A 26,276-nucleotide genomic window follows, 5' to 3' on the forward strand; every position below is an offset into this window, starting at 1 on the left:
GATAAAAGGGAACGCCCTAGCAAAATATGCAGAATTTTCAAGTATGTCCATCTTACAACATCATATGCGTGTCATCGGAACATAATAACTATAATAAATTATTATTTTTTAATTTATTGTTAGTTCTTCTGTGATCATATGTGGTCTTTATGATTGAAGATATTATAAATTTTATGTAAGAAGAGGAAAAAAATTAATTTTTAATTTGTTGAATGTTATTAATTTTTCTGATCATTATGTTAATATCGCCTTTTAAAAATATATTCTCATCTGATTACAAAGTTTCTCTTAATGAAGTATGAATTTAAAATTAATTAATGTGAAAAAAAGTTATTCTTCCATTTAGGAATATTACTATTTTTATTGTCATGTGTTCATCATCGTAAATAAATGTCGTAATTAAATGTCACGAGTGTTATTTTAATTTTAAAACATATAGTATAAATGATTATTATTAATAACAAGTTGATCAATATTTCGATAATTATTTAATATTAAATAATGAAGAATTAAATATAATGTATATCGATATTATAATATATTTATTATAAATAAAATAATAAATTATATATTTTTGCAGTACAATAATAATTTATAGAGAATTTCTAAACAATAAAAATCGTACATAAATAATTAAGAATATTATAAGAAGATTATAAAATGAAGTTACGTTAGTGTCTAAAAAGTTATTCAATGAATCAAGTAAAATTTCAGTCAGTGCTCGATTTGCAATCACTTTGATTCATGAATGACATTAATGAAATCAATTTCAGGTACAATAAGGTGATAAGATGGAAAAAGATTGAATAAGAACAAACGAATGTGTGAAGAGGAAAAGAAAGATTAGTCAAGATCAAGGTCAACATGTTTCAGAATCTTTTATCCTTCCAAGGCTGGTAGGAGAAATTCCAACAAAATAGTATTCATGAAAAAGAAAAATAAAAAACTTTTTATTTTTTCTCGAAATATAAAAGATCAAGAAATTTGAATTTCTAAGACTAAATAAAACTATTTTAAAATATTAAATTTTGCAAACATTTAACGAATTAGAAAACAGGAATCTACAAAAAATTGTGCGAATATACATATGTCTGTTTCACTAATAGCAGTAAATTGTCGGATCCAATGATGATTTACACTACTTAGCAATATGCTTTGAAAGTACGGATTTGATAGTTCCTACGTGGCGCTTAGTCCGCCACCTTGTGTTTACTAAGAGAATTAAATAAAATAAAAATAGTTAATTTATTTGAATATCAGCTATTTGATTTCTAATCATAAAAATTTATTCAGAAAGATTAAGTTGACCCAATTAGATGCAAAAAATCAAATTTCCTCTAAAGATTTTATATTTGAATTTTGCCGACAGATCAAATCATATTTACACACATATATAAATCTCGAAACGAATCACAAGTTAGTATTACACAATTCGCAATGTAAGGGAGCAGATATATGTACGTTCGAATTAGTTTGCTGGTTCGAACATGTTCCCCGCGCAAATATAGGGTTTGTGGATAGCTATATATCTTACTCATTCTTGCACAAATCGTGTAAATGTATGTATGTATATATATAAAAGAACGCCATGCAACGACATCAGGGTAAAAGTCCTTAGGAGAGACATCTGGCTACCACCTGCCTCAATGCCCTCGCACTGCCAAACTTCCCCCCAATAGAACTTCCCGAGCATGCGCACCCGCTCTTATGACGTATGCATGTGGATGCACGTGTATACAAAGATGCACGTGTTCGAATGCATCGTCAAGCTCTGCTATAACAAAATTACTAATTGAACACACAGATTTTTTTTCCCATTTCCTGTGCATCTTTTAACGATAATAATATATTTTTGTTTTAAATTATATGTTTAAATTAGTAAGAAAATTTTTATAACTATAAAAGAAAATTGATTCTCTATCAAAAATTGAAGATTCAAAAATCAATGAATTAAATTTTAATTATTAATATAAAATTATATTAAAATCTTATCAATTAAATCTTTTTTCACTACCACAGAATTGATCTAAAATTATAAAAAAATATCAAACATACAAAATATAATTCGATAACCTATATCTCTAGTTAACAATATATATAATTATCTTTCTAATATTATTCTAAAGATGAGATCGACTAACCTAACCTCAAAGTACGCATATGTCACTTCTCAAAAGTGTATACTATATAAGTGAGGGAAATTTCCGTACTCTTATAGATGTGGTGGTATATAAAAAAAGAGAAAAAAGAAAAAATGAGAGAAGAAAAAAAGGGGAAGGTCCCTCGGTTTCATCCCCCTCGTCTTTCGAGGTGCGCGTCGTGCAATACCATGCCTTACCCCGCGTATGGTAACCAATTGTAAATCGAGTGACGAGCCACCCGGTGTTCGTTCCCATGACAAGTGCGATGGGTATTTTCTCTTCGTGAATCTTTAATTCTACCGTGGGAATCGAGGCTGCACATCATGAAGAATCAATCTCATGGTTGATCCATATGCACCTTGCTAATACTGACTGATTAGAGGGGCCAAATATTCTGATTCTATTTAGACTTTCGAATTCGAGGTTACTGTAATGAATAGATAGTAAAACATTTGATATATTCAGAATTCAGAGTTGGATATTAATCTAACTAATTGGAAAATTAACTAATTAAAAATTTTGAATAAAGTTACTTTAAAGAGCTATTTATTAAAATGCTTAATTTAGTAATTTATGGAATCTCATTTGTAACTTCAATTAAATTTTGTTCATCATTGCCAGAAATGAAAAACGATAAAGTTTTCAATTGTAATCTAATTATTTGTTAATGTTATTAATTGATAATTTTTTTAAATGATATTTATAACTTATTACTACGTATGATGAATGTCTCTAAATATTATTGTGAAATTATTTCACAATATAATGCAAAATAATCTAAATTTCTAAGTTCATTTAAAATTATAGGTTAGTTATATAAATTTATGGAATATCACAAGAGAATATTTTCAAGATTTAATAATTGACTTCTTATGCCATTGTCTTTATAAAAACTAACCTATCCATGATTCTAATTCTAAAACATAATTTAATACGTCATGGAATAAATCATTCAATGAGCATAATACAAACAGATAATAATAAAAGAAAAAGTGAAAATAAACAGAGGTATACAATTAAAGGGAATAGTCGAGGGCAAGGGGAAATCATTAGAATTCATCATGTCACTGGTCAAACGAAAGCATCAGTCTATCATTTGACTGTCCCTCGGTCGAGAACAATTCGAAAACATATGCTCTTGGTGCTTTTGGAAGACTCAATAGAATATAAGAAGGCGTCGCAGACGAGAAAGCACATATGCAAAGCCTTTACTAGACCAAAGTCGTTCCAGACTGTGGTCTTTCTTGACTGGAGCAGATGCTGAAAATCAGGCTCGCTGTTGTGTGTATACCCTCCTGACGATCAACGACGATGTCGACCCTCAAACGAGTGTACCGAACCCGACATTGAAAATAATGATACGAATGAAGAGAAGAGAACGAACTATAAGGAGCCAGAAGAGAGAGAAAGAAAATAGAGAAAGATCGTTCCTTTTGCGGGGGGACTTCCTCAAGGGGCCCAGTCGCGAATCTTGCCAGAACTGGAATCCCTTCGAGAAATTTGTTACTTGCTCTCAGATCTTTCTTTATATCTATTTCTATCCTTTTCTTATTATACATCGTCGTTGCTGTATAATATTGTCCGATGAAGATATTAAAAGAAGCACAGCTGCTTAAACGGTTATTTAATTGTGAACTAAAAGAGCACTCCACCGTTTTGAATTTAAATGAATACCAGCGCAATCTAGCGGAGATTTTATGCACAGATATGTAACCGAGTTGTAGTTTCGACTCTAGGAATTCATTTTTATGCCTCATGGAGTCCGTTGAATTTCTTCTAAAATTAGATTGAACTGTGGGGACCGTGCTTTAAGTTTATTATGCATCCTGATTGCATCGAAGTAACCTCACACGTCGACAGATTCTTTTTTTTTTTTTTACAAAGAACCACACACGATGAAAACGTTGCGTTTTAAATCCATTCAATCTGTAATTTTTTTCAAATTTTTTGCATAATTTTTAATGAAAATATATATACAAATATATTATATTATTACATTTTTCAATTAATAAACATGAAATGACTTTAAAATGATTTTCTTAATCTAAATTTGCAAATTTTTTTTAGTTTTTTACTATCATAGTTTCTCCTAGACAATCAAGACATCGCTAAAAAATCTGATCACATGTTTCCTGTTCCATCCTATCTAGCACTCTTCTTTCATAAAAAGAATAAAAGAGTAGATCCAAGACTACAGGCTTATTTCTATGAAGAATACGAAAAAAAATAAAAAATCATAGCAAAAATATATTCTAATTAATTACGAAATATATAAAATGATATGTAAAATCATCTTAATTTATGTAAATAATATCTCGAATAATATCCTTTAAAAAAAATTTATCTTTTCATTCTTCCCTTATTCTATTCTCAAACAGCGCGCGTAGCGGATTATTCATGAATTAATTAAGTATGTCTTATGTTTCGAAACAATGTGTCTTTGCATTTCATGGTTTCCGCATAAATTTTCAATATAATGCTTTCTTTTTTTGTTACGATTAAGTTCTTCAAAATTCAATGTCTTTATATGTCAATCTTTCATATTTCAATGTTTTAAACTTTTTTCTTTTGTTACTTCTTTTTCTTATAAAAGATAATTTTTTTTTATAAAAGTAATTTCTTATTTTCAACAAAAAGAGAATATTTATTAGATATTCTTCTTCAATTTTCTTTTTTTTTTTTACTTTTTATTTTCTTATTTTTAATTTACATTTTATATAAAAATATCAGGGATTAGATATCGAATTCTATGTAACAAATAACTTTTTACTTTAGTTAATTATTTTTTTCCTTTTTTGTAATTTTGCATTACGCAATTTTAATTTGAAAATATTTATAAATACATTAATAAATATCTATATAATATGAGAACAATGCTATCAAAGTTGGCTATTAAGTTAATTCAGAAAATAGTTAATACACTGAGTCCCGGTTAAAGGACGAAGACGCAAACCCGTCCACTGGCAAACGAAATAAACGATTAAAGAATTCTCAACGGGTTCGATCTGAAACCGGGTTTAAATCTCCTTTAGTCGAGAACGAGTTGTCCCGGCTGTAGACCTGTATACACGCGCGCGCTCATGAAAGCAGACCTCAGATATCTATACGAGGCCCAGAGAGATCTTTTTCTCTCTGGCTCCAAACGAGCTTAGAATAGGCAACAACAAGAGGAATAGTCAGAGGTTCTTTCCAAGATGCTTGCTGCTTTTCCTTATGGTGTATCTGTGTATTTGTCTCTTCTCTCTATCCTTAACTATTCAATAACCTACTGGGTGACTTTGAAAATTCTCTTTATCTCTTTCTACTAACGCATTTGTAATCATGGTGGAGATCGACCAATCGATATGAATCTCTAAAAAAGTTTCAAGAGATGTTCTATCTTTTCTAAAATACATCTTCCTTAAAAATATTTAATATTGAATTTTAAATTATTTTTATAGCTATAAAAATGCAAAAAAATATTATATAATTTATAATATATCATTGATAGAAAACATTTAATTATTATAAAATATTACAGGAAATATATCAAAAAAGTTAAAAATTATAAACATATTTTTAGTTTTAATCGTAATAAAAAAAAAAAAATAGAATCTCAATTTCAAAATAATAGGTATAAATGTTATTTCAAGTATAGAGATGAAATCTCATATGTAAACCGGCGTTACAATCTACCCCAAGATAAGGCCGCATCCTTTGATATCGACACTGAAAAGAAAACTTCCGTTGTTTCGCGGCAAAATTTTTTAAGCACTTATTACGCATACTTCCGTCGACAGTCGAGAGACTGGTAGGTATACGCATTTGTTTTATTAAAATGTGTGAATATTAAGTCTACTCTGACAGTTTGTGCAAGATAAAACTGAAGAGCGGTAAAAATTTAAATAGGCGATAATCTTATAATGGATATGTATTTAAATTTATACTACATTTTCAAATAATCATTACATTTATTTCTTATTTGCAATATTTTTAGGAATTGTATCTTAGATTTTTATTAAATTATTCAAAAATGATAATAATCATAAAAAACATTAATGTGATATATTACTTACGCTTCTGTAGGTGGCGGAGAATAAAAAGATGAATTATAGGTAGTAATATCCACGACCTTCGCTGGCATAAGTATACCATTCGACACTACATCCATTCTCACGGATAGTCTTCCGAGAAAACTCGCGATCAGAGGGTTCTGAATAGTTCCCGACGGATCCAGTCCCGAAAACTTAAACTTCACAATCTCTCAACACTACTTCTTTTTATCTTTCCTTCAATACTTTACATAGTTCTAATACTACGATAATTGAAACACTTCGTCACTATATTGTTAATATTTTTTGTGAAATTTAAATAAATATTTCTCTTATGATTGTTAGACAATTTAAATGGAGCATAATCGATTGCATTTTTAACGTTTGATGGAGCTCATCTATTAATTGTTCACGACACGTCTCCGTTTACAATGTATATAATATGGTGATTTCCATAAGCGATTATGCAAAAACATAAGAACTTCGTACCTCTTTCCGTCTCACTTTCTCTCTTTGTCTCTCACACTCTTCTTTTCTATCTATCTTCCACTACACAATATAATCCGCAGTCACGTGTATCAATATAATAAATGATTGGTGCTTTAAGTGTCTCTAGTTAAGTGAAAATTATTTATGTTAAAAAAGCAATAACAATAAACAAACTCTGATTAAATATATTAAATGTTTGGGCGTACGCGTCGCGACAGTGCAATAAGTATTTATTTAAATGCAGCAAGGGAAAAAAGCATTGTCGCCAAGGCAGCAAGGTCCAGAAGAAGGAAAGCACGACACAGAACAGAAACGATGGCGGGCCAACGGAAAACGATTGCGATTCTTGCGTTCACGATTGTCGAATATACGTTCGTTCTTATTGGTCGTTCTTCAATATTTCTTCGGCCTGATTGTCCATTATGCGAAATTATAAATTTCCTAACGGGTTGTTTTGTCGCGACGCGCGCCCAAAATCGAGCAGAGTCGCGCGGACGTCTCGACCAGTCGCCGTTTGGATTTGAACTGAAGATACCGACTGCTTTGCCGACAGCCGCTTGAACGGTCCGCACTCTCGAGCTGAGCTGCCAGCAACGTGGAGGGGAAAGGTATGATCGTCGAGGGTAGGGAAGGACAGGAAAGCCATAGGACGAGAGGAGATGGTACACACGCGGAGGGCTCGATCAAACGTGACCGTCCATACACGCTTTACATATACTTGTGTGCTTGCTGTGTGTATCGTTAGCTACATGTGCCCTCGACCGCCCGTACGCTCATTCAAACCTGTGGAAGAAATAATCACACAGTAGATGCTGTGACGAAAGTTGCTTTATTATCCTTTCCTCACTTTAGCGTTCAATATGGACAAAAAGTGAAACATTAAAACAAAATATATATAATGAATGATTTTGATTATATTAGAAAAATTTTAATATTAATGTAATGTACAATTTAGCAATTCTTAAATTTGCGTTAATATTATTTAGGATGAATAATGATTTATGAGTAATTTTTGATTTAGCATTTTTGATTATCAAAAAAATTAAGAATAGATATATCCTGTACTATTAGGTACAAATGAATGAACGTTTCTTATAAAGATATATTTATAGATGTAAATATATGATGAAAAAAAAATATAAAAAAAGTATTATATAACATCCATTAATGATTTCTTTTTTAAATAATGTTAAAATTTTTATTTAAATCTCGAAAAAAATTTCAATTTAAATATTATTATATAATAATAATAATGTATAATGTATAATGTTTATATAAATAATAACAATAATATTTATACAATAAATATTTTCTTAATAAAAAAAATTATTATGCAAAAGTATTTGTCACACAAAGACGAAGAGAAGCATGAAAAATCATTTCAGAATAATCTTAATGTTATATTACGAAGAAACAGAGATGCTCTTGTTTTACTTCTAATCGTTTTCAAGGGTTTAACAGAATTATGAGAACTACCGCCCATCTAGACGTTTTACTTATATGATCGTTTTGCGGAAGACTATCTCTTGTGCATACCAGATATTCATCTAAAAAATTATCACCTGTATGATTATTTTTAATTCAATTGTTTATAAATATTGAAATTAAATATAATTTACTTATCAATCAATTTTTTATCATGATATGTGGTAACACGAATAAACAAAATTTAGATTTTTAGGTTATCATAAATTAACATGTGTCAAAATGTGTTTTCATGTATTAACCTAAATGCGATAACAACCTAAAACGATAATTACTGGAACATAAGGGAATGCACAAAGTACATATCCTACTGTTCTCTTACCCAACCTTTTCATGTAGTACAAATACAGGTGTTACCCGCAAGAAACAGTCTGTATATCTTTTAATACTCATAAAACTGCGTCTGCCATTGTGATACGAAGGAAGTGGTCAGACATAAAAAAATACTATTGAACAGATGAACAAACGTGTAAGACCACGCTATGAAAAATAGAAATAGAATATAACTTAACTTAAGCATAAAAACAATAGATTTAAAAAAATAGTGAAATAAAAAAATGAGAATTCAGAATTAACAAATACTTTAAGATTGATTTTCAATAAAGGGAAAATATTATGAAATTTCAAAGTGACCTTGAGAGTTCAATGTCGCTAAATATATCGCGTACTAGTTTCATCATAAAGCGATGTTACGGTAAATAAGGAAGGAGTAGGGCAATGTTATGAAAACAAAGGAGAGGCACGTTGCTTGTGAGAACGTACCTACTTTAATCTTGGTGAATACTTCTCGTTTGGTACACGCCTCAGGGAGCGTCTGCATCGTTGTTCGCGGAAATACTTTCCCACCGCGGAGTCTGTGGTTGGAACAATCTCCAGCAAACGTGTATATACATATACTGCATACGCATGCGTGTACACATTATATTCGTAAATATATTATGTTCTTGAGTGAAATGTATATTTGTCTTATATTGCATCTTAGGTTATGTTCCTCTTACAATTAGTAAAATTAAAATTAAGAAGATTATTAGCGAATCTCTTGATAATGAAGACTATATAATAAGACTATAATTGTTACAATGAAAAAATATCTTAATTGACTCAAATATTTTCATTGAAATAATATAAAATTTATAAAATGAATATATAACGTTTAATAAATAGGTAAAAAATTATAATTGATGTATGTATTGTTTTTATCAAAGGATTTCCTAATTTTCAAGATTGCTACATAATAATCACATACACTGAAATGCTGTAAATATGTAATATGGAGTCATGCATGTCATGCATGCTGTATTATGCAAGAGAGAGGTAGATAGCCCAACAGAAAATATTTCAGGCCATTGAACAGGGGATGTAGTTCGCTGTAGTAACTTAATTTGACCACGACTGATTTTATTCAATTTCTTTTTTATGTGTAAATAAATAGTATCGCAGCTTCGAAAAAAAAATTTGAAAAGGTATAGTTTAAATACAGTATTAAAAACGATTTTTTTTTTTCATATAGTTGATTATTGATTATTGAATTAAATGTTAATTATTTTTACAAAATATATTTTTTAAGAAGCTGTTAAAACATTTTACATATCATGAAATGTTAGAAAAAACAATCTAGCTATCTATAAAACTAAATTGTTTCTATAAATTATAATTCCTTAAAATTATATCTATTCCTTAAAATTAATTTTAAAATTGAAAATTTAAAAAAATATCAATATCCTCCAACATTATTGAGATAGAAAAAACATCACTCTCGATGTTTGGCGCAAAACGAAACGAAGATAAATAAAGGTTCCACTTACAAAGAAATTTTATACCAACAGGAAACATTGAAGAATCCATGACGATTATTCGAATTCCTTGCATTGTTTTGAATGTTGTTAATTCAGTGTGAATTGGCCTTAACCTGTGCTCTTTACTTTTTCGAAGAGTAAAACAGAGAAAGAGAAGGTGCAGCAAGAAAAACAAACGAATCAGGAGGAGTGATGAGGAGAAGCTCAAAGGAATTGAGGAGGTGGTCGGGGACACGGAAGAGAAGAGAAGACGCAAGAAAGACGAAGAAACGAAAGGAAGGGATCCGGAATATAAGTCTCTGCAAGGCCTCACAGTTTCACTGTTGCCTTCTGAGAACTGATTGATTCTCAAAATGTGAAAAAAAAAAAAAAAACATTTCAAGCCAAATGTTTTGCATCCTGAATTTAAATATCATAAATTTGAATGAAATCGTTTTTCTTCCGCTTTACTTTCTTCACTTTCTTTAATAAATAAATATCGTTTATTAAGAATTATGAATGAATTATTGATTATCGTTAATCAATCAATGTTTTATAATCGTACATCAACAGATGGTATTAATGAATTTTTTATTATCTCATGCATTAAAAGTATTATCATAGTCAATATTGTTTCTAAATTTCATTTTCTTCTAATTTATACGACTGGTAAATAAATTTAAATATTGTAATCAGTTAAATCAACAATAAACAATTATTTAACTCATTTTGTAAAAACAAGTTGTTATGCTTCATTTTATATATGTTTAGCATATAAAATAGTCTTTAATATATCTTCTTTTTTTCTTACCATATAACTTCAACAAAATATCGTTTTTTCTTTATTCAATTTATTGTCGTTACGCTATGTTGTATAAAATGAAAAAGAGTTAACGGTAAGTTCAATATTAAACATCTAGTTCATTTACCAGTTTGCCAACTTTTGTCAACTATTCAATATGACGACCGGATACGAAGTAGACGTAAACACTAAATACATAGAATATGGAAATGAATGCAATGCTCGTTGAACAGGTCACGAAATTCTTTAGATCGGTCCTGAGACCCAGACGCAAAATAAAGATTTGCTCTGATCGAAAAAAAGGAAATTACTATTCATACGGCTTGGGAAGTGCGAAAAATTATACTGGAATCTTTTTTCCCCCTGTATATTTGAATCGGTGATATTGTCTGGCAGAGATTACACAGTTCCTTGTTCCTTATTGCTCGAGTCACACCAGATGGTGTAATATCCTTTGACTTTGTATTCATAATAAAGAAAGGATTCAAGCATGATGCTGAAGATGATTTTTATACAGAAAAATTTTTGTTTGCGTGATCCATCCAGAATTAATTTTTTTCATTTTTTTTTTTTCTTTAGATCCTATGAGATATGCATGAATTGAAATATACAAGATATATATATTTCAGTTGTATTTTATATTGATATTTCCATTCTTTCATAAAAAATTAGAAAATTAATTCTTCTTATACAATAATTTATTAATAAATAATATTAATAAATGTATTTTTTACTTGTGAATGAATAGTCAGTTTTATTATTAATATTAATTTAATAATAATGTAAAATGATATAAAAATCTTAAAAACATGTAATAAATAGAGATATATATAAGATATATATATAAAAGTACATGTAGTAAGCATATATTACATAATTCGAAAATTTATTTAAAATTCTTTCAATGTCCAAGAAGTCCTCTATTCATTCAGTACTTGCACGGAATTGAAAAGAAAGAAAGGGATCCCGCACGGAATAGAATTAAGAGCGCTTCTCTCTGAGAAAATAATCGTCCAGGAATGTCAGGAAAATATGATAAATTGTCGTCAAATTTTACGCGCTTAGACTTAGTTGTATAAGACAAATTAGATGTCTACGCGGCATGAAATTCTTTTCGAATAGTGCCTGCTACGAAACAGACGCCATATACATCGGAAGAAGGCAGGGTGGTATGCCTGAGAATGGATGCAGGTCGTTTCGACAACGCAGACAGGTTTTTCCCTTTGAAGTGCAAGGAGAATCCGCCTTCCAGGTTCTCATTCGCTTTATGTACACTCGTTACATATGTCGTAGAAAATTTGCCTGGAGGCGATTGAGAACCATCGGCCATGGCGATGTTGGTATTCGGTACAAGGAACTCGCGGCACCCTGTAATTTCGCCTTATATTAACGCACTATACCTCGGAAACTGCAAGTTAGTGACCGCATTGCGGTACTTGCACCCCGATTCGTATCCATAGATCGGTAATTGACCAAAAAACTTGAACATAAATTACCACTGTTCTTCCTGTACCGGATTTTTCTGTTGCTGTTCGAACTTCATCGGCCTTTAAAGAATGAAACGATTGAAAATTATAAGGATCCGCTGATCGTTAGAAACCAGGAGATAATGTTGATCATTAATGGCATTCATATTCATTATTTTTAATGCCATTTTTTAAGTGAATTTTTAACTAGATTAGGCAGGCTATATATATATAGAAAATGTTTACAATTGTTATGTGAGTGAAGAAGATGGTTTCCATATATAATTGGATTTATTCGTGTCAAATTAATAAATATTTCAATATTATCGAAAATTCTTAATGCCAAATAATATGATTCGAAAAAGGATTATGTACTGTTTTGTTAAAAATATTTTTTGTGAACTTATATTATTATTGGAAAATTAGAAAAAAAATATAGATATTGAGATATTAAAATAAGTTTGAAATTTCTAGTATTTATTAATATTATATTTATATCTATCATATATTAGAATGTTTAGTTAAATTAGAATGTTTAATTCCAGAGATATTAAGATATTCAGAACATATCAATTCGTTATATTGCAATAAATATTAGATTGCGATAGATATAATAGATAGAGATAAAGAAGAAAACAAAAAAATAAGCAAATCTTTAAAGTGCATTTAAATAATTAACTAAAAATTTTTTTTATAATCATACTTTGAATATTTTTAGTAATTTTTTAAAGCAACTGTACAAAAAATCGAAATGTCAAATTCATCCAGTGAATAAAATGAGTTTAGTTATAAGCCAGTCAAATACAGCTTTGTAACATAACCTAACCATGAAATCTACAAATCGGGCGCTGGCAGACATTTTTATCAGTTCACTAAAGAGATTAAGAAGCATGTTGTAGGCTTACATATGTTTTAGAATAGTGGCGATTCGCAACGAAACTGTTTGTCACAATGATTTGCGCTCGACATTACGAAAGAAAACAAATAGAAGACAGCTGTCGCGTTCATAGAAATGAAACGAGACAAGATGAGCTTTATTTGTCTTTTTCCACCCGGCTATGATGTGCCATTTAGAAGTGTACCCTTGAGTACAGGCCTTATGTGACATCGAGGACATAAGTTTATGTGCGTGCGTGTGCAAACGTATACAATATAAAAATTACAAAAATTAAGGGAATAAGAGAGAAATTTGACAAGGAAAATTGATACTTTTGATACGAAAAAAGATAAATGTAAAATATTAAAATAAAATTAAAAAAAAATATAAAGAAAATTTTTAGAAAAATATATAGCAAAAAAGTTAATTTTTAATAATAAAAACATAAGGAGATATTATTTGAGAAAGATATTAAAAGTATATTTATAAATATTAAATTATCTTAAAAATTTTTTTCATTATTTGCAATTTAATAGATTTAAGAAATGTACAATATGGATAACTTTTTATTTTATTTGATACTCTAGTTTTTTCTAGCTTTATTAATATCCCTATATTTTTTTGCAAAATTTAGTATCTAATAATATTAAAAAATTAATAAGTAATAAGTTTATTAAATTATACTTTTTTAAATAAATTAAATATAGTAAAATAAAATAATTAGATAAATTGATAATTGTAAAAAAATTGATTCTTTAACTGATATTAAAAAGCAAGTCAACTGTTACAATTAAATCAAAATCTTTTTGGAAAAATAAAATAATAGAAATACCAGAAAAATAGAATTTTAAAATTATGATATTTTACATTAAGATAAACAAAAAAATTAATAAATGATAAAATATTATTGAGACAAATAAGTATATCTTATTTCAATTACTATTCTGGAAATATAAAATCATAAACTTTTTGGAAAAGATAGATCTTATTATAGTAAAAAATTTAAAATTAAAATAACGTAACATTAGAAAAAAATTTCGCCAAAAAAAAATGCGAATCATATAAAGAAAGAAAAAAGAAAAAAATAGAATGAACAAACGGAAATAAGATTGAAAGAAAACGCGTTCGAAAAAAGGAGGAAGTTCACAAAAGGTGTAAAGAAAAGAACAAGAGAGGAAAGGGGCCGTCGAAGGCATGGAATAGGAGGGGGGTGTGGAAGAAGTGCCAGAGTTCGGAGCAAGCACGAGGGCTATACACGAAAGGTTGGGCAAATATGTGCGTATGTGTACATGTATGTTGCCATGTATAGTGTGATGTGTTCCTGAACACACTGCGTGCGCTATGCGCGGCGTCTGTCCTTGCGTCCTGCCTGAGCACACTTTGGTTAGTTGGTAGTTGCCATGCGGGACACCGGGTTCGTATGTTGACGTCATTCTATCTCCCAACAGACGAGTTAATATTGATAACTAGAAGTTGAATGTCGGGATGAAGGGACATGAACTCGAAGCGAGGCAAATAATCACAGCGATAGATGCCTGTTTTGCAAATTATGCCACATTTTTGCCAACCAATATCGAATCTATAAACACTATTGAATAAGTATACATGTGATAGTATTAGTTTAGAAAGAGACTAATATAAAACTATCAATCAAAGTTTAGACTTTGAAATTATACATTCCGAATAAATTAAAGATATGTCATTAATAAAACTACTACTACTGCGAACCAACGAAACAATGTGTACAAAAAAAGGTGGCTAGTTAAAATCATTCTCAAAAAGTTTTTAACAAAAATCTAAAATAAAAAGAAGTGAATTTGAACCATTTAGATCTTTTATTTCTAAAATAAAATCCAGATCATACAAGGAAAATGTCAATAAACCAGAAATCATTTTGTTATTATATTTTGTCAGTATCTACGGTTTTTATAATTTTATTTGCGGAGTAAATACTTTCTCACAAAATTATATTTATGTTAAAAGTGAAATAGAGATAAAAATATAACATAATATCATTGTATATAAGTTATTTTGAATAAATTAGAAAATATATGTTTCAAATATTTATTTAAATTTGCTATAATTTGAAAATTATGATTAAATAATATTATATAGTTTACTATATTCGAATATATAATTTGAAATGTAAATATAAAGAAAATATATACAATTAAGTGAAAAATATAGAAGAAAAAATAATATAAATATGATTAATATAATATATATTAATTATATTTATAATCATATACTATTCCTAAAAAATATTTTGTTTGCAATAAGAAAAGAAAATTATATTATTATATTAAAATTTAAGAATCGTACTTAAAGTTTTGTTATTGAAGATATTCAAGTCTTTAACACTAAAAGATTAATAATAATATGATCATCATTTGAACAAGTTTCCATTTGAAGTCGATTTTTCCTGAAACAACTTGTTAAAGGAAAAATTTATCGGTAGGTTTAAAGTCGGCTCTTCTTACTTTGCTATTACTGCAAGGCAAATATAGGGAAATGGGACCAGAGCTGATGATATGTCAGAAGGGAGGATCCAGTTTGCGCGAAACGTGTAGTTAATCAGGACTTTCCAGGTCAGATACGAGGCGCCTGTTAAACATTAAATAGATGATACGGTTTTATTCTCTAAGTACTTTCTTGATAAGTAGACGAGATAGATATATAACATGAATTCTAATCTGAAGAACTTTATCTAGTAATTTATTATTTTTACATTAAAATTTTTATTTTTATTTATACATAAGACTAATGATATCTATGATTATATAGATGATTATATCTATGATATTAAACATAAAATCAAATTAAAATATTAATAATATTATATATATATACTTTTATAATAATTATTAATATTTTATATTAATTTTTATAAATATAGTTTGAAAAATATATAATATATTTTCCCAAATAAAAAAATCAATATGCCTGCTATATATATTTCTACGAATTTCAAAATATACTTAAATAGGTATTTTACGCAATAGATATTTTGTTACGCTTTTCTCGTACAACACGTGGCGCCGATGTAAGTATCCGGTCGATTGTTTCTCCCGAATATTTTCTTTCGAAAAGAGAAAGCTGACCCTTTCAAAAAGAGTTTTGCCGTTACCTTATACCTTTTTAGGTTACCGGATCCATGAATGAGAAAGATGATATTGATGCAAAAACTTCAACAACACAAGATAGCTGCTAACCTCAAAATTATTGTTCGCAAATTCAATAATTTTTTATAATCGATTAACAAGTTTCAAAAAAACAAAAAACAAATATATTTTTATATATATATTTAATATATTTTTACTTATATATTTTTTCTAAAGTATTTAAATTTTGATAATTATTGTACTTTATTATGATAAGTATTTATCGCAAAGTCGCGAAAGAATGTGCCTACTCTTTATATTTTGACGTATCTTATAACCTAGGGTGAAAACCTTGAGTATATTGCTTTACTTATCGTCGTATCGCGCAAAATAAAAACGGAATATATATATTAGTGTGAAGAACGGAAATGGATAGAGATGAATAGAGGAAAATGGAAAAAAAGAGGTGTAAATGTGACTAAAAAATGAAAAAAGATAAGGAGAGAAAAATATGAGACCGGTGCATATTCTCTACGCATGCCACGTGTTTTACCACCTGCCTCGACTAGATGTTTGATGGAAAAAATATACACGCGGATCATTTAAATACTTAGTTACTACGAGCACGTTTCCTGAAAATAATGAAGTCTTCCTATGAAACGAAGTACACGAATCGAATATTATAAAATATTTACTCGAGGAATATTCAAAATCTTTTCCGAACTCAATGATAAATTAACTGAATTTTATATTTGTTTCATATCTAATTTGTTATGAAACATAAGTATCTTACATTATTATGAAAATTTAATTCAAGGATGTTTAGAAGTAAAATATTAAAATTATATAGATATGTATTATAAGTATTTTGTAAAAATTTATAGCTAATAAATCTTCATTAAATTCCGATATTATAATTTTAATAATATTTTGAAACAAAAACTAACAATATTTCGAATGAAATATTTTTAATAACAATTATTAATGACAAAATCAATTGTAATAAATACGATATAATCTATAAATTTATATAATCTATATTTATTGTGAAACAATAGTGATAAAAATTAAATAAAATAAAGAAATGATACAAAAATAAAATGAAGAGAAAAGTATATTCATATTTTATGAGAAAGAGATAAACAAACTCACCTCTTTCTGGCAAACCGCATATCGATTAATGTTGCATAGTTCGCTGATGGCTATTCGATCCAAAAATAAATTTTAACAAAACACAATTTACTATGATAGATTTCCGTCGGTCGTCGAACTTACAACATGGCCGAACTCACCCTCAACCGAATAACAAAGATTCGCAACCTCTAAGAGAGAAGATATATGGAAGACTGTATCAAAATACGAACACTTTTAATGACCTATATGTGACACGATAGGATACGACCTATCGAATGTACATGATAAATGTATTACTTTTGTTTACACACAAAACTTGACAGACGGAGTTAGATTTCACGTTGCTAGATGGATCATTCGACTTTGTCACCATGCGGGGTAATTTCTCGCGCGAAAATTATCGAAAATGTGCATATTAGTGACATCTATTGCAAAAATCATAAACTATGTAATGAAATTTGGTAAAATAAAACGTTAATACATCGATTAAGTAGAAAATGATTTTAACGTAATTATAATTAATTTTATTTATTAAATTTTCAAGAAATTAAATTCTTAATATTTTTTAAAAATGTTCTTTTTATATTTTTTAAATATAAAAACAAATACCATAAGTTCTTATAATAAATATATATTTTTTTTTTATATAAATTTTTGTGGATGAAACAAAAATTATACAAACATAAGATATGTTTGCAATCAAAAAGTAATATAATAAATAAATTATCATATAGATAATTATAAAAGCAAAAATTTGATAATACGTTTAAATATTATAAAAAATATTGTATCAAAGTTGTTATGTTATTGTGCTATGTAATATCCGTGCTATGTAAAATTTATGTAGAAAGATTTTTGTTACTTGTTTTACTTATAAAAAGTTTATATTATAATATCAAAAATGAAATTTAGATGTAGAATGGTAGATGCAATTGCAATGAGAGACTTTACTAGTGAGTTTAAATTTTAAAATTCATTCATTTCTAACCTTTTCTGTCATGATTATGACAGAATGAATTAATTATAATTAATAAAAATATAATTAAAAAGATAATAATTGTATGTAATATCAATAAATAGCACTGATTACTTTTGTGTTTATGCCATTATTTTTTACATATTACGAAAAATTTAATGAAATAAAATATTAAAATACTGAATAAAAATATAATAAAAATTACTGCTATTAAAAATATTTAAATATTTTACTAATTATATAGAAATATAATAATATTAAATAAAATTTTATTTCAGATATTGTTAATACTATTTCTCGAATAACAAAACAATGTACCTTACGATTAACAACGAACGAATTATGCTTCAGCGTAAGCGATGATCGAGCATCGATGGTTTGGGCCGAATTAATTCAAACTCATTTTTTTACTGAATATATAATGAATGGTGTCTCCGAAGAACAGAACGAAATTTATTTAGAATTCGATCCCTCTATGCTTGCTCGATCTTTAGGATCTCTACGGATGACCGCGAAAAGCGTTAAAATCAAATTAACTAATAAACGACAACCATGCCTTACATTAGAAATTGAATTGCCTTCTTTGAGCATAGAATCAAGACAATGTTTACATGATGTACCTGTCAGAGTGATACCACGTCGTGAATGGGCAGAGCATCAAACACCAAATATTCCTGAATTTGATGTATAAATAATTTTTTTCATATATTTTATTCTTTTTTAATCAATTATTTTTTTAATTATTTTAATAATTAATAATTTCTTTCAATTTGATTTTTATAGATTTCAGTTGATATGCCTCAACTTAAACATGTAAGAAATATTGTGGATAGAATGAAAAACATGAGTCCATGTTTAACATTAAGCGCCGATAAAACTGGCACATTTGTATTAAAAATTGAAACAGATAGTGCCACAGTATCTACACATTTTCAAGAATTGCAAGTTTGGAGTTGCAGTCAACAAAATCAAGATGAGGTATCAGCTACTATAGATATTAAAAAATTTCTTATGTTTTTGGCTTGGGATATAGTACATCCTGATGGTGTAAAATGTAATATACTTCAAAACAGAATGGTTAATTTGTTTCTACATTTAGCAGATTATCTTAAAATATATTATTTTCTTTCCTCGATAACTATTTAAATTGTATTAATTGTATTAATTTAATTTAAACAATAATATTTTAATATAATATAAATTTTTTATTTTTTACACAATGCTGTTGTCTTTTAAAACACAAAAACAATTAGTATAAAATGTACTTTTTGCATCAAGATTTTTCATTGTACAATTATAAAAATTTGGTGACTAATATTAATTGTATGCTAAATTGAAGCTTCGTTCATTTTCTTGTCTAAAATTTTTATGCATCTGTTCAATCTGCTGTATTTTTTGACTAAGCAAAGTTGTTTGCTGATCTAACCATTGCAAACTATTCATATGTGCGTTCAATATTTTGCCAATTTGAACAATTGGGTCGCTAGAATCTTGAGTGCGATTAGCTTGATTCAAATGTTCAATTATTTCTTTTAAATCTTCTGACATTCGTTTTAATTGCGTATCAAGATCTTCTGCTAAACGATACGTATATTCTCTTTCTGGATCAGAGACTGAAAGAGTTGATAATCCTTTTTCTAATTCTACTAAACAATCTTGTAATTCTTTTTGTTGTCCAACCTGTAATATAATTATGAACAACACTTTATATTTTTATTCTATTATAATTTTATATTTTATAATAAACATAAAAAGTTTACTTACAACATAATCCAATTCGTGTTCTAATTGCTGTTGCTCAATTTTGACTCTTTCTACTTCTTCATTAAGTGCTACTATTTTTTCCCCATTATTTATAAGTAATTTATCCCAATCATTAACTTGAGCAGCTTGGTTTACGAATACTTTTTCTTGCTCTTCTAATTCCAAAGTCCATTTATTAATGGATTCTTCAAATGAAGTTATGGAAGCAGGTTGAACTGCAGATGAACTAACACTAAAATGTTTCATTTAATAACTAGAAAAATACTATGTGTAATAAATTATACAAAATAATACATACGTTGTAGTTGTCGTTCCTAATGATGCTTGAGTACTTGTAAGACTTGTAGTAGCAGTTGTTTGATTTAAAGAAAATCCTGTTGTACTGGTTACAGTTGTACCTGTGCCAAAAGTAAATCCTGTGGCTGCAGAAGTTGTTCCACTGACACTTAAAGAAAAACCTATAAAAATAGCGAATAAAAAGAAAAAATTATTTTTATAAAATAAGATTAAATTGTGTCAATATATATTATAAAATTTAATAATTTATACCTGTTGCTGTTGTGGTTGTACTTGTTGTAGTTGTTGCAACAGGTGTTGCAGAAAGATTAAATCCAGTTCCTGTTGTCATTATGTTCGGAGTACCAAATGTTAAACCAGTTGCAGCAGTAGATGCAGTAGCTTCACCACCTCCCAAAGTAAATCCACCAGTAAGTGGCTTGGATGCAAAAGCTGTTGTTATTGCTGTTGTTGTTGTGGCAGTTGTAGTACCTCCTAAACTGAAACTTAAGGTACTTCCAGCTGGTGTTGGTACAGAGAATCCTGTAGGTGTCGTAGTAGTAGTTGCAGCAGGAGTTATACCAGTACTTGTTGTTGTACCAGTACTAAATGTTAAACCTGGTGTCTGTGCAACTGTAGTATTTGCAATAGTAGCATTTGATGTTCCAAAACTAAAGCCAGTAGCAGGAGCAGTACCTAAGCCACTTCCAAATCCAGTAGCAGGTTTAGTTTGTGCTGGAATAGGTGTAAGTGAAAAGCCTGTTGGTTTTGCTGCATCTCCAGCACCGGCAGCACCAAATGTAAAAGCTAAGATATATATGATATTAAAATAGTTTTATTTTTTAATATATTTAAATATTGTAATAATCACAATAAATATCAAGATATACTTGTGGTTGGAGCACTGCTTGTAGGTGTAGTACTGGCCTGAGATTTTGAAGTATTATATGTGAAACTCATTTCTTCTTTATATATTAATCCTATAAAATGATATAAATTTACAAATTTTAATGCATTTACTATAAGTAGTTTGTAAAAAATTTATATAGCAATTATTATATTTATCATAGCTTTCATAAATTTTACAACTAACCTTATTCGTTTTAAATGTCATTGACTATAATACAAGTATTTGAATAATAAACATTCGATATTTAAACTAAAAATAATAAACTATTTTTAGATATTTAGGTATATTACAATTTTGTACTTTATGATTACAAACTATTCTATCTTTAAAATTGAAATTAAATAACTCCAAAATCTTAACCGTGACACATGCTTTGCCAACCAACAACCAATAAAGAGCTAGATCAAGTCAAATTCAAATTAATTGAATGCAGTGCTCTCTATCATACTTACTTCATGTTAACAAATAGTATTACAGTGATGACATAAAGAATTTTTTGAAGTTTAAACGAATATTATTAATAAATTGTTAAAAATTTAAACATTAAATTATTCTTAATTAAATTTTTAATAATTATATTAGTTACTTATTAAAATTATAAAAAAATATATTATGTACATGAAACAAGTAAAAGATTATAATAACTACTTTCAGTTATAAAAGAAAATCATCAATATCATATAATGTACAAATAATAACTAAAAGTGCGCGACAAAATATATTTCATCATTAAAAATATACTTTATTTTAGTAAACCTAACCTCTATTTGATATTATATGCACATTTTTTTTTTATCAGTACATTATTATCACTATATACATTATGCTTTGTGTTTTAAAAAATTTTTTAAATTGTAATATCAATATTATATGATAAAACGATGTGTCTAAATAAAGTGCATATTTATTCACATACAGAATGTAAGCAAATATTTTTACTGTTTAACTGGTTCGTATATCCAAGATTTGTTCTAGATCTCTAATCAAAGTAACATTTGCTTACAAGTTTATATGTTATGGCCTAAGCAATAGTTTACATTTCATGGTGGTTCTGTGTATTAAAGAAACAGTTAGTGGTATGCTATAATTCATTTTTTCTTGAACTGAAACATTCAGTATTTTACGCGTGAAGCTTGAATATCCTATATAAGAAATAGTGTTGTTTACATATATAATTTATAAAAATATATTCGTAAAATTGTACTGTGTGAATATATATATTTAATAATAGGATTGTAAAGATTTGTATATTTTAAAAAATAAACGAAACAGTTCCGAAAAGCGAAATATAAATTGGTTACATCAATTGTATGTACATAATTGTGTTAACCGCATCAGTTTAAAAGATGTTTCTAAAGGATAAAATTTCGAATTAGTGCTTTAAAAATTCAAAAAATTAACGATTTTTTTATATTATTTCGATAATTGATTAAAATTCTTCTGAATATTCGTATTGGTATTTTAAAATAGGAAGTAATCAGCCGCTTTATCAACATGGGATTTCAGAATAGTTTTTTCTTATTTTTTTTAGCAGATGAATGACCCAGTTTCGAAATCATGGTTAATATAGTGATAACAAACTGAAGTTGTTTGAAATTAAAATGAACTATCTTATGTATGAAATACAGCTATCTTCCAAGTTTTTTTTCTTAACATATCGAAAGTATTGTTCTTAAATATTAAAATATAAAATACGTTTGCGGATTTTATTTATCGATTTATATAATTGTTTGATCAAAATGTCAATAATTATTATATTATGCGTGAATTTTTATCTCATGAACATTGTTCAAAGTTCTACATTAACTACACCCCCGCAATCGGCAGTGGTTGTCGCTTTTGAAGATATCTATGATTTATCTTTATTAGCCAATACTTTGTCAGATCAAGGAATTGATACTACATTAATTATACCGGCATCCAACGAAAATGAAGTTTACGAAACTTTAATTGATGTTGAAGTATTAATGGTGAAAGTCGAAATTAAAGAATCAATGTATTCTGAGAAGAAAACTATTCAAATCTGTGAGGCTTTGTTAAAAGATGAGCAAATAGCAAAAAAGATACAGGAAATTCAACCTACTTTTACTGTATTTCCTGCAATCAGGTATATTTTATACATATGCATATATAAAATATATTTTTTGTTGTTTAATATTTTATTATTTATAATCTTTTGAAGAATTTCCGAAAAATTAAATATTAAATGACTACATAAAATTCATAATTATATTGAATTTTTATAATTTCATATTAATAAAAACAATAGTTATCTTAAAATGAGATGCTTCAGATAAATTAATTGAATAAAATTTTTAATTCAAGAATTTTTAAATATTATTGTCATTTATTTTCCATTTTAATTTTAAGATTAAGATTTGTTATTTTAAAATTAAAAATTTAATTAAAAATTTTTAAAAAATGCATTACATTTTTCAGACATGATGGATGCTTATTACCATGGGCAAAAACTGTTGAATCTATTCCGGTGATATGGACGCGCAATCGAGAAGAAGAAATATATGTATTTGAATGGACTGGTGCTGCTTTATCAGTTCAAAATACAGGATTTTGGACTAGGTTATGGACGAATATGTCAAGAAGATCAATATTTTACACTGTTCGAGACGAATATATAATATATGCTCTCCGGATAGTGGGAAAATACTTGCCACACACCGATCTCAATTTAGATAATTTATATGATGATGTTCATCTTATTCTTTGGGGAGCTGATGTTATCTTACGTTCAGATTTTGCACCGCTCACCCAATTGATAGTGGAAGTAAGTAATATAAAAAATATTTTTTATATTTTATTCTTTATTCTAATTTTCTTTTTTATTTTAATTTTATTCTTTTTTTTCTAATAAAATATTTTTCAATGTTTAATTTGATTGTATGTTTCATATTTAATTAATAAAATTGTATTTATTTATGTATAATAATTTATGTATAATAATTTTAGAAACTTGAAAGTTCAAAAAAAAGAGTTTGAAAATTCTTATATTAAAAAAATTATAAATTCTTATATTATAAAAATTTTTTTAATATAAGAATTTTTTATTTTAAAACAATCTTTATTTTTAATTATTATATTATATCATGATATTGGATTTAAAAAAAATTTAAATGATAATATAATTATTTAAAATATGACAGACTAAAATTTCAAATTCAAATTTCAATTTAGTAACTTAATTTCTTTTGTCTTTTTATTTTTTCTATATGATTTCTTAATAATATTATATAACATTTTTATCTTTAATTTACGATTAAATATTATGAAATAATGTTATTTATTACTATAGGTTGGTTGTCATCATTGTAGAGGCCCACATCCATTGCAAAATGATTTACATAAAGCATTAATTGAATTTCGATTGGGTACCATTGTAGTACTTTTAGATGAAAATTATGAAACATTAATAAAAGAACTTGCATGGAAATTACCACAGGGTAAAGAAGGCCAAGCAGTTGTTTGGAAGAACATGAAATGGCAAAACTTGAATGAGAATTTGCCGGAAAATCTTTTTGTTCATCCGAGAATTGATCGGCAAGATTTGATAGGTAGAAAAAGAGTAGAATAAAATTTTATAATCTTCTTTATATTAAATTTTAATAGATTCTAATTAAACTTTCGAATAATTGCTCTATTTTTTTTTAATTTAAAAGTACAATTCAAAATTTTTTTTTGAACTTTTTTAAATGAAAAATTCTTTTTTTAATACTTTCTATCACATTATTTCAGGTTATGGACGAACAAGAGTAGTATTAAGTCATTGTGCAGATACAGAACTTTTGGAAGCTGCATTTCATGGAAGTCCAGTAATATGTTTTCCTAGAAACTCCTATGAAATTAAAAATACTGCACGAGCGATCCAATTAGGTTTTGCACGTTCCGTTGAAGAGATTCATACTTTATCCGGCGAGGAAATAGCCAATATCGTGAATCATATTCATGAAACAATGGATTACCGTGAAAATGCTAGAAAAGTTTCTTTAGCTATTCGTGATAGAATAAATCCTGCTGTAGATAGGTTAATCTATTGGTTGCGTTATATGGCCAGAACTAAGGATTGGAATTTGTACTTTTTAATGCCAGCCAATTCAGTAAAAACAATGAATGAGGATCTTCAATTTTTTCTTGGCCTTTTTGTAGGAGTTGTAGTAGGAGCATTTTCTACAATTGGTTGTATGTTAACAAGATATTTAATTATATCTAAAAAAGTGCAAAGATCAAAAGGACGATATACACGATGAAAATGTAACTGAATCGAAAATGAAAAAAGAAATGGAATTGATAAAAAGGTTAATTACGATCATTTTTCGCATATGTATTTATATAAATGCACGTAGAGTACAGGTACATACAAATACAAATGGTACGAGCTAGGGTTTATCTCATTGCTAATGAAGAGATGTAACTATGAGAATACTTGATCGATAAGAATGATTGAAAAAGCTAGAAAGTACGATAGTAGCATGTTATCATTGACGAGGAGAGAAAAATAAATTACAATTTATCAATACTGCGCTCTGTATGTTGTCTCGTTGCACGAGTGCTCGCTCGTGTGCGTTTATCGCTTAAATCCTTATAAAAGTACGGACGAATCGGTACCTATAATTCATACGATTTTTTCTCTCTCTCTCTTTCTCGCTCGCTCGCTCGCTCGCTCTCTCTTTTAAGGCCATGTTCCTCTAATTAAATCAATTGTTTTATTTATGCTATTTGAACAAAGAATGATTTATTTATGTGACGAATATACAAATTGTTTCATCCTATAAAATCCAACACTAAAGTTATGTTTTCAAATTTATTTTTTTAGACTTTAATCAGATAGATTAATATCAAGCGTTTTTTCATCATGTTTTTTATAATGAAAAAAAAATACATATATGTGTATATAAATATATGTTTATATAATAATTTATATACAATACAATGTCGATTATCCGAATTTCAATTACTCAAATAAATGATTATCTTCTATATCTATCTTCTATTCTATTGATTATCTAATATAAAATGAGTCATATATATATATAT

At 27.8% G+C, this 26,276-nt stretch overlaps 4 protein-coding genes across 7 annotated transcripts in view; 2 read left to right on the plus strand and 2 right to left on the minus strand.

Annotated features, from left to right (window-relative positions):
- Positions 1–17,658, minus strand: part of LOC102674624 (myb protein) — a 36,823-nt gene extending 19,165 nt beyond the window's left edge. The window contains exon 1 of one of the 2 annotated variants that reach the window (XM_006624522.2): positions 17,320–17,658. In XM_006624522.2, the coding sequence (XP_006624585.1) occupies positions 17,320–17,339 (20 nt within the window). In that variant the 5' untranslated portion in view covers positions 17,340–17,658. Of the gene's footprint in view, positions 1–6,196; positions 7,205–17,319 lie in introns of those variants that run through there. The other variant, XM_006624521.2, reaches the window with a different exon arrangement.
- A 132-nt stretch (positions 17,659–17,790) lies between these two features.
- Positions 17,791–19,856, plus strand: LOC102674191 (checkpoint protein HUS1). 2 transcript variants are annotated; one of them, XM_031514630.1, is made up of 3 exons: positions 17,791–17,809; positions 18,556–18,962; positions 19,061–19,856. In XM_031514630.1, the coding sequence occupies exons 2-3, from the start codon at positions 18,651–18,653 to the stop codon at positions 19,421–19,423; spliced, it is 675 nt and encodes a 224-aa protein (XP_031370490.1). In that variant the 5' UTR covers positions 17,791–17,809; positions 18,556–18,650; the 3' UTR covers positions 19,424–19,856. The 2 variants fall into 2 exon arrangements, with proteins under 2 accessions (XP_031370490.1, XP_006624583.1); XM_006624520.2 differs by lacking the exon at positions 17,791–17,809 and adding an exon at positions 18,075–18,254.
- On the minus strand, positions 19,443–21,648 carry LOC102674055 (nuclear pore glycoprotein p62). Its single transcript, XM_006624519.2, has 6 exons — positions 21,411–21,648; positions 21,208–21,297; positions 20,591–21,124; positions 20,340–20,499; positions 20,042–20,273; positions 19,443–19,957 (listed from the first exon to the last, which is right to left on the minus strand). Exons 2-6 carry the CDS (start codon positions 21,275–21,277, stop codon positions 19,595–19,597), a joined length of 1,359 nt encoding a protein of 452 aa, XP_006624582.1. The 5' UTR covers positions 21,278–21,297; positions 21,411–21,648; the 3' UTR covers positions 19,443–19,594.
- Positions 21,649–22,055: 407 nt separating this feature from the next.
- LOC102675525 (UDP-glucuronosyltransferase 2B19-like) lies at positions 22,056–25,936 on the plus strand. 2 transcript variants are annotated; one of them, XM_006624530.2, is made up of 5 exons: positions 22,056–22,148; positions 22,762–23,334; positions 23,667–24,012; positions 24,538–24,796; positions 24,978–25,936. In XM_006624530.2, exons 2-5 carry the CDS (start codon positions 22,967–22,969, stop codon positions 25,487–25,489), a joined length of 1,485 nt encoding a protein of 494 aa, XP_006624593.1. In that variant the 5' UTR covers positions 22,056–22,148; positions 22,762–22,966; the 3' UTR covers positions 25,490–25,936. The 2 variants fall into 2 exon arrangements, with proteins under 2 accessions (XP_006624593.1, XP_006624592.1); XM_006624529.2 differs by having other exon boundaries at positions 22,057–22,148; positions 22,759–23,334.
- Positions 25,937–26,276: the final 340 nt, after the last annotated feature.

Source organism: Apis dorsata, unplaced genomic scaffold (genome assembly GCF_000469605.1).
Source record: "Apis dorsata unplaced genomic scaffold, Apis dorsata 1.3 scaffold_1085, whole genome shotgun sequence".
Classification (NCBI taxonomy): domain Eukaryota; kingdom Metazoa; phylum Arthropoda; class Insecta; order Hymenoptera; family Apidae; genus Apis; species Apis dorsata.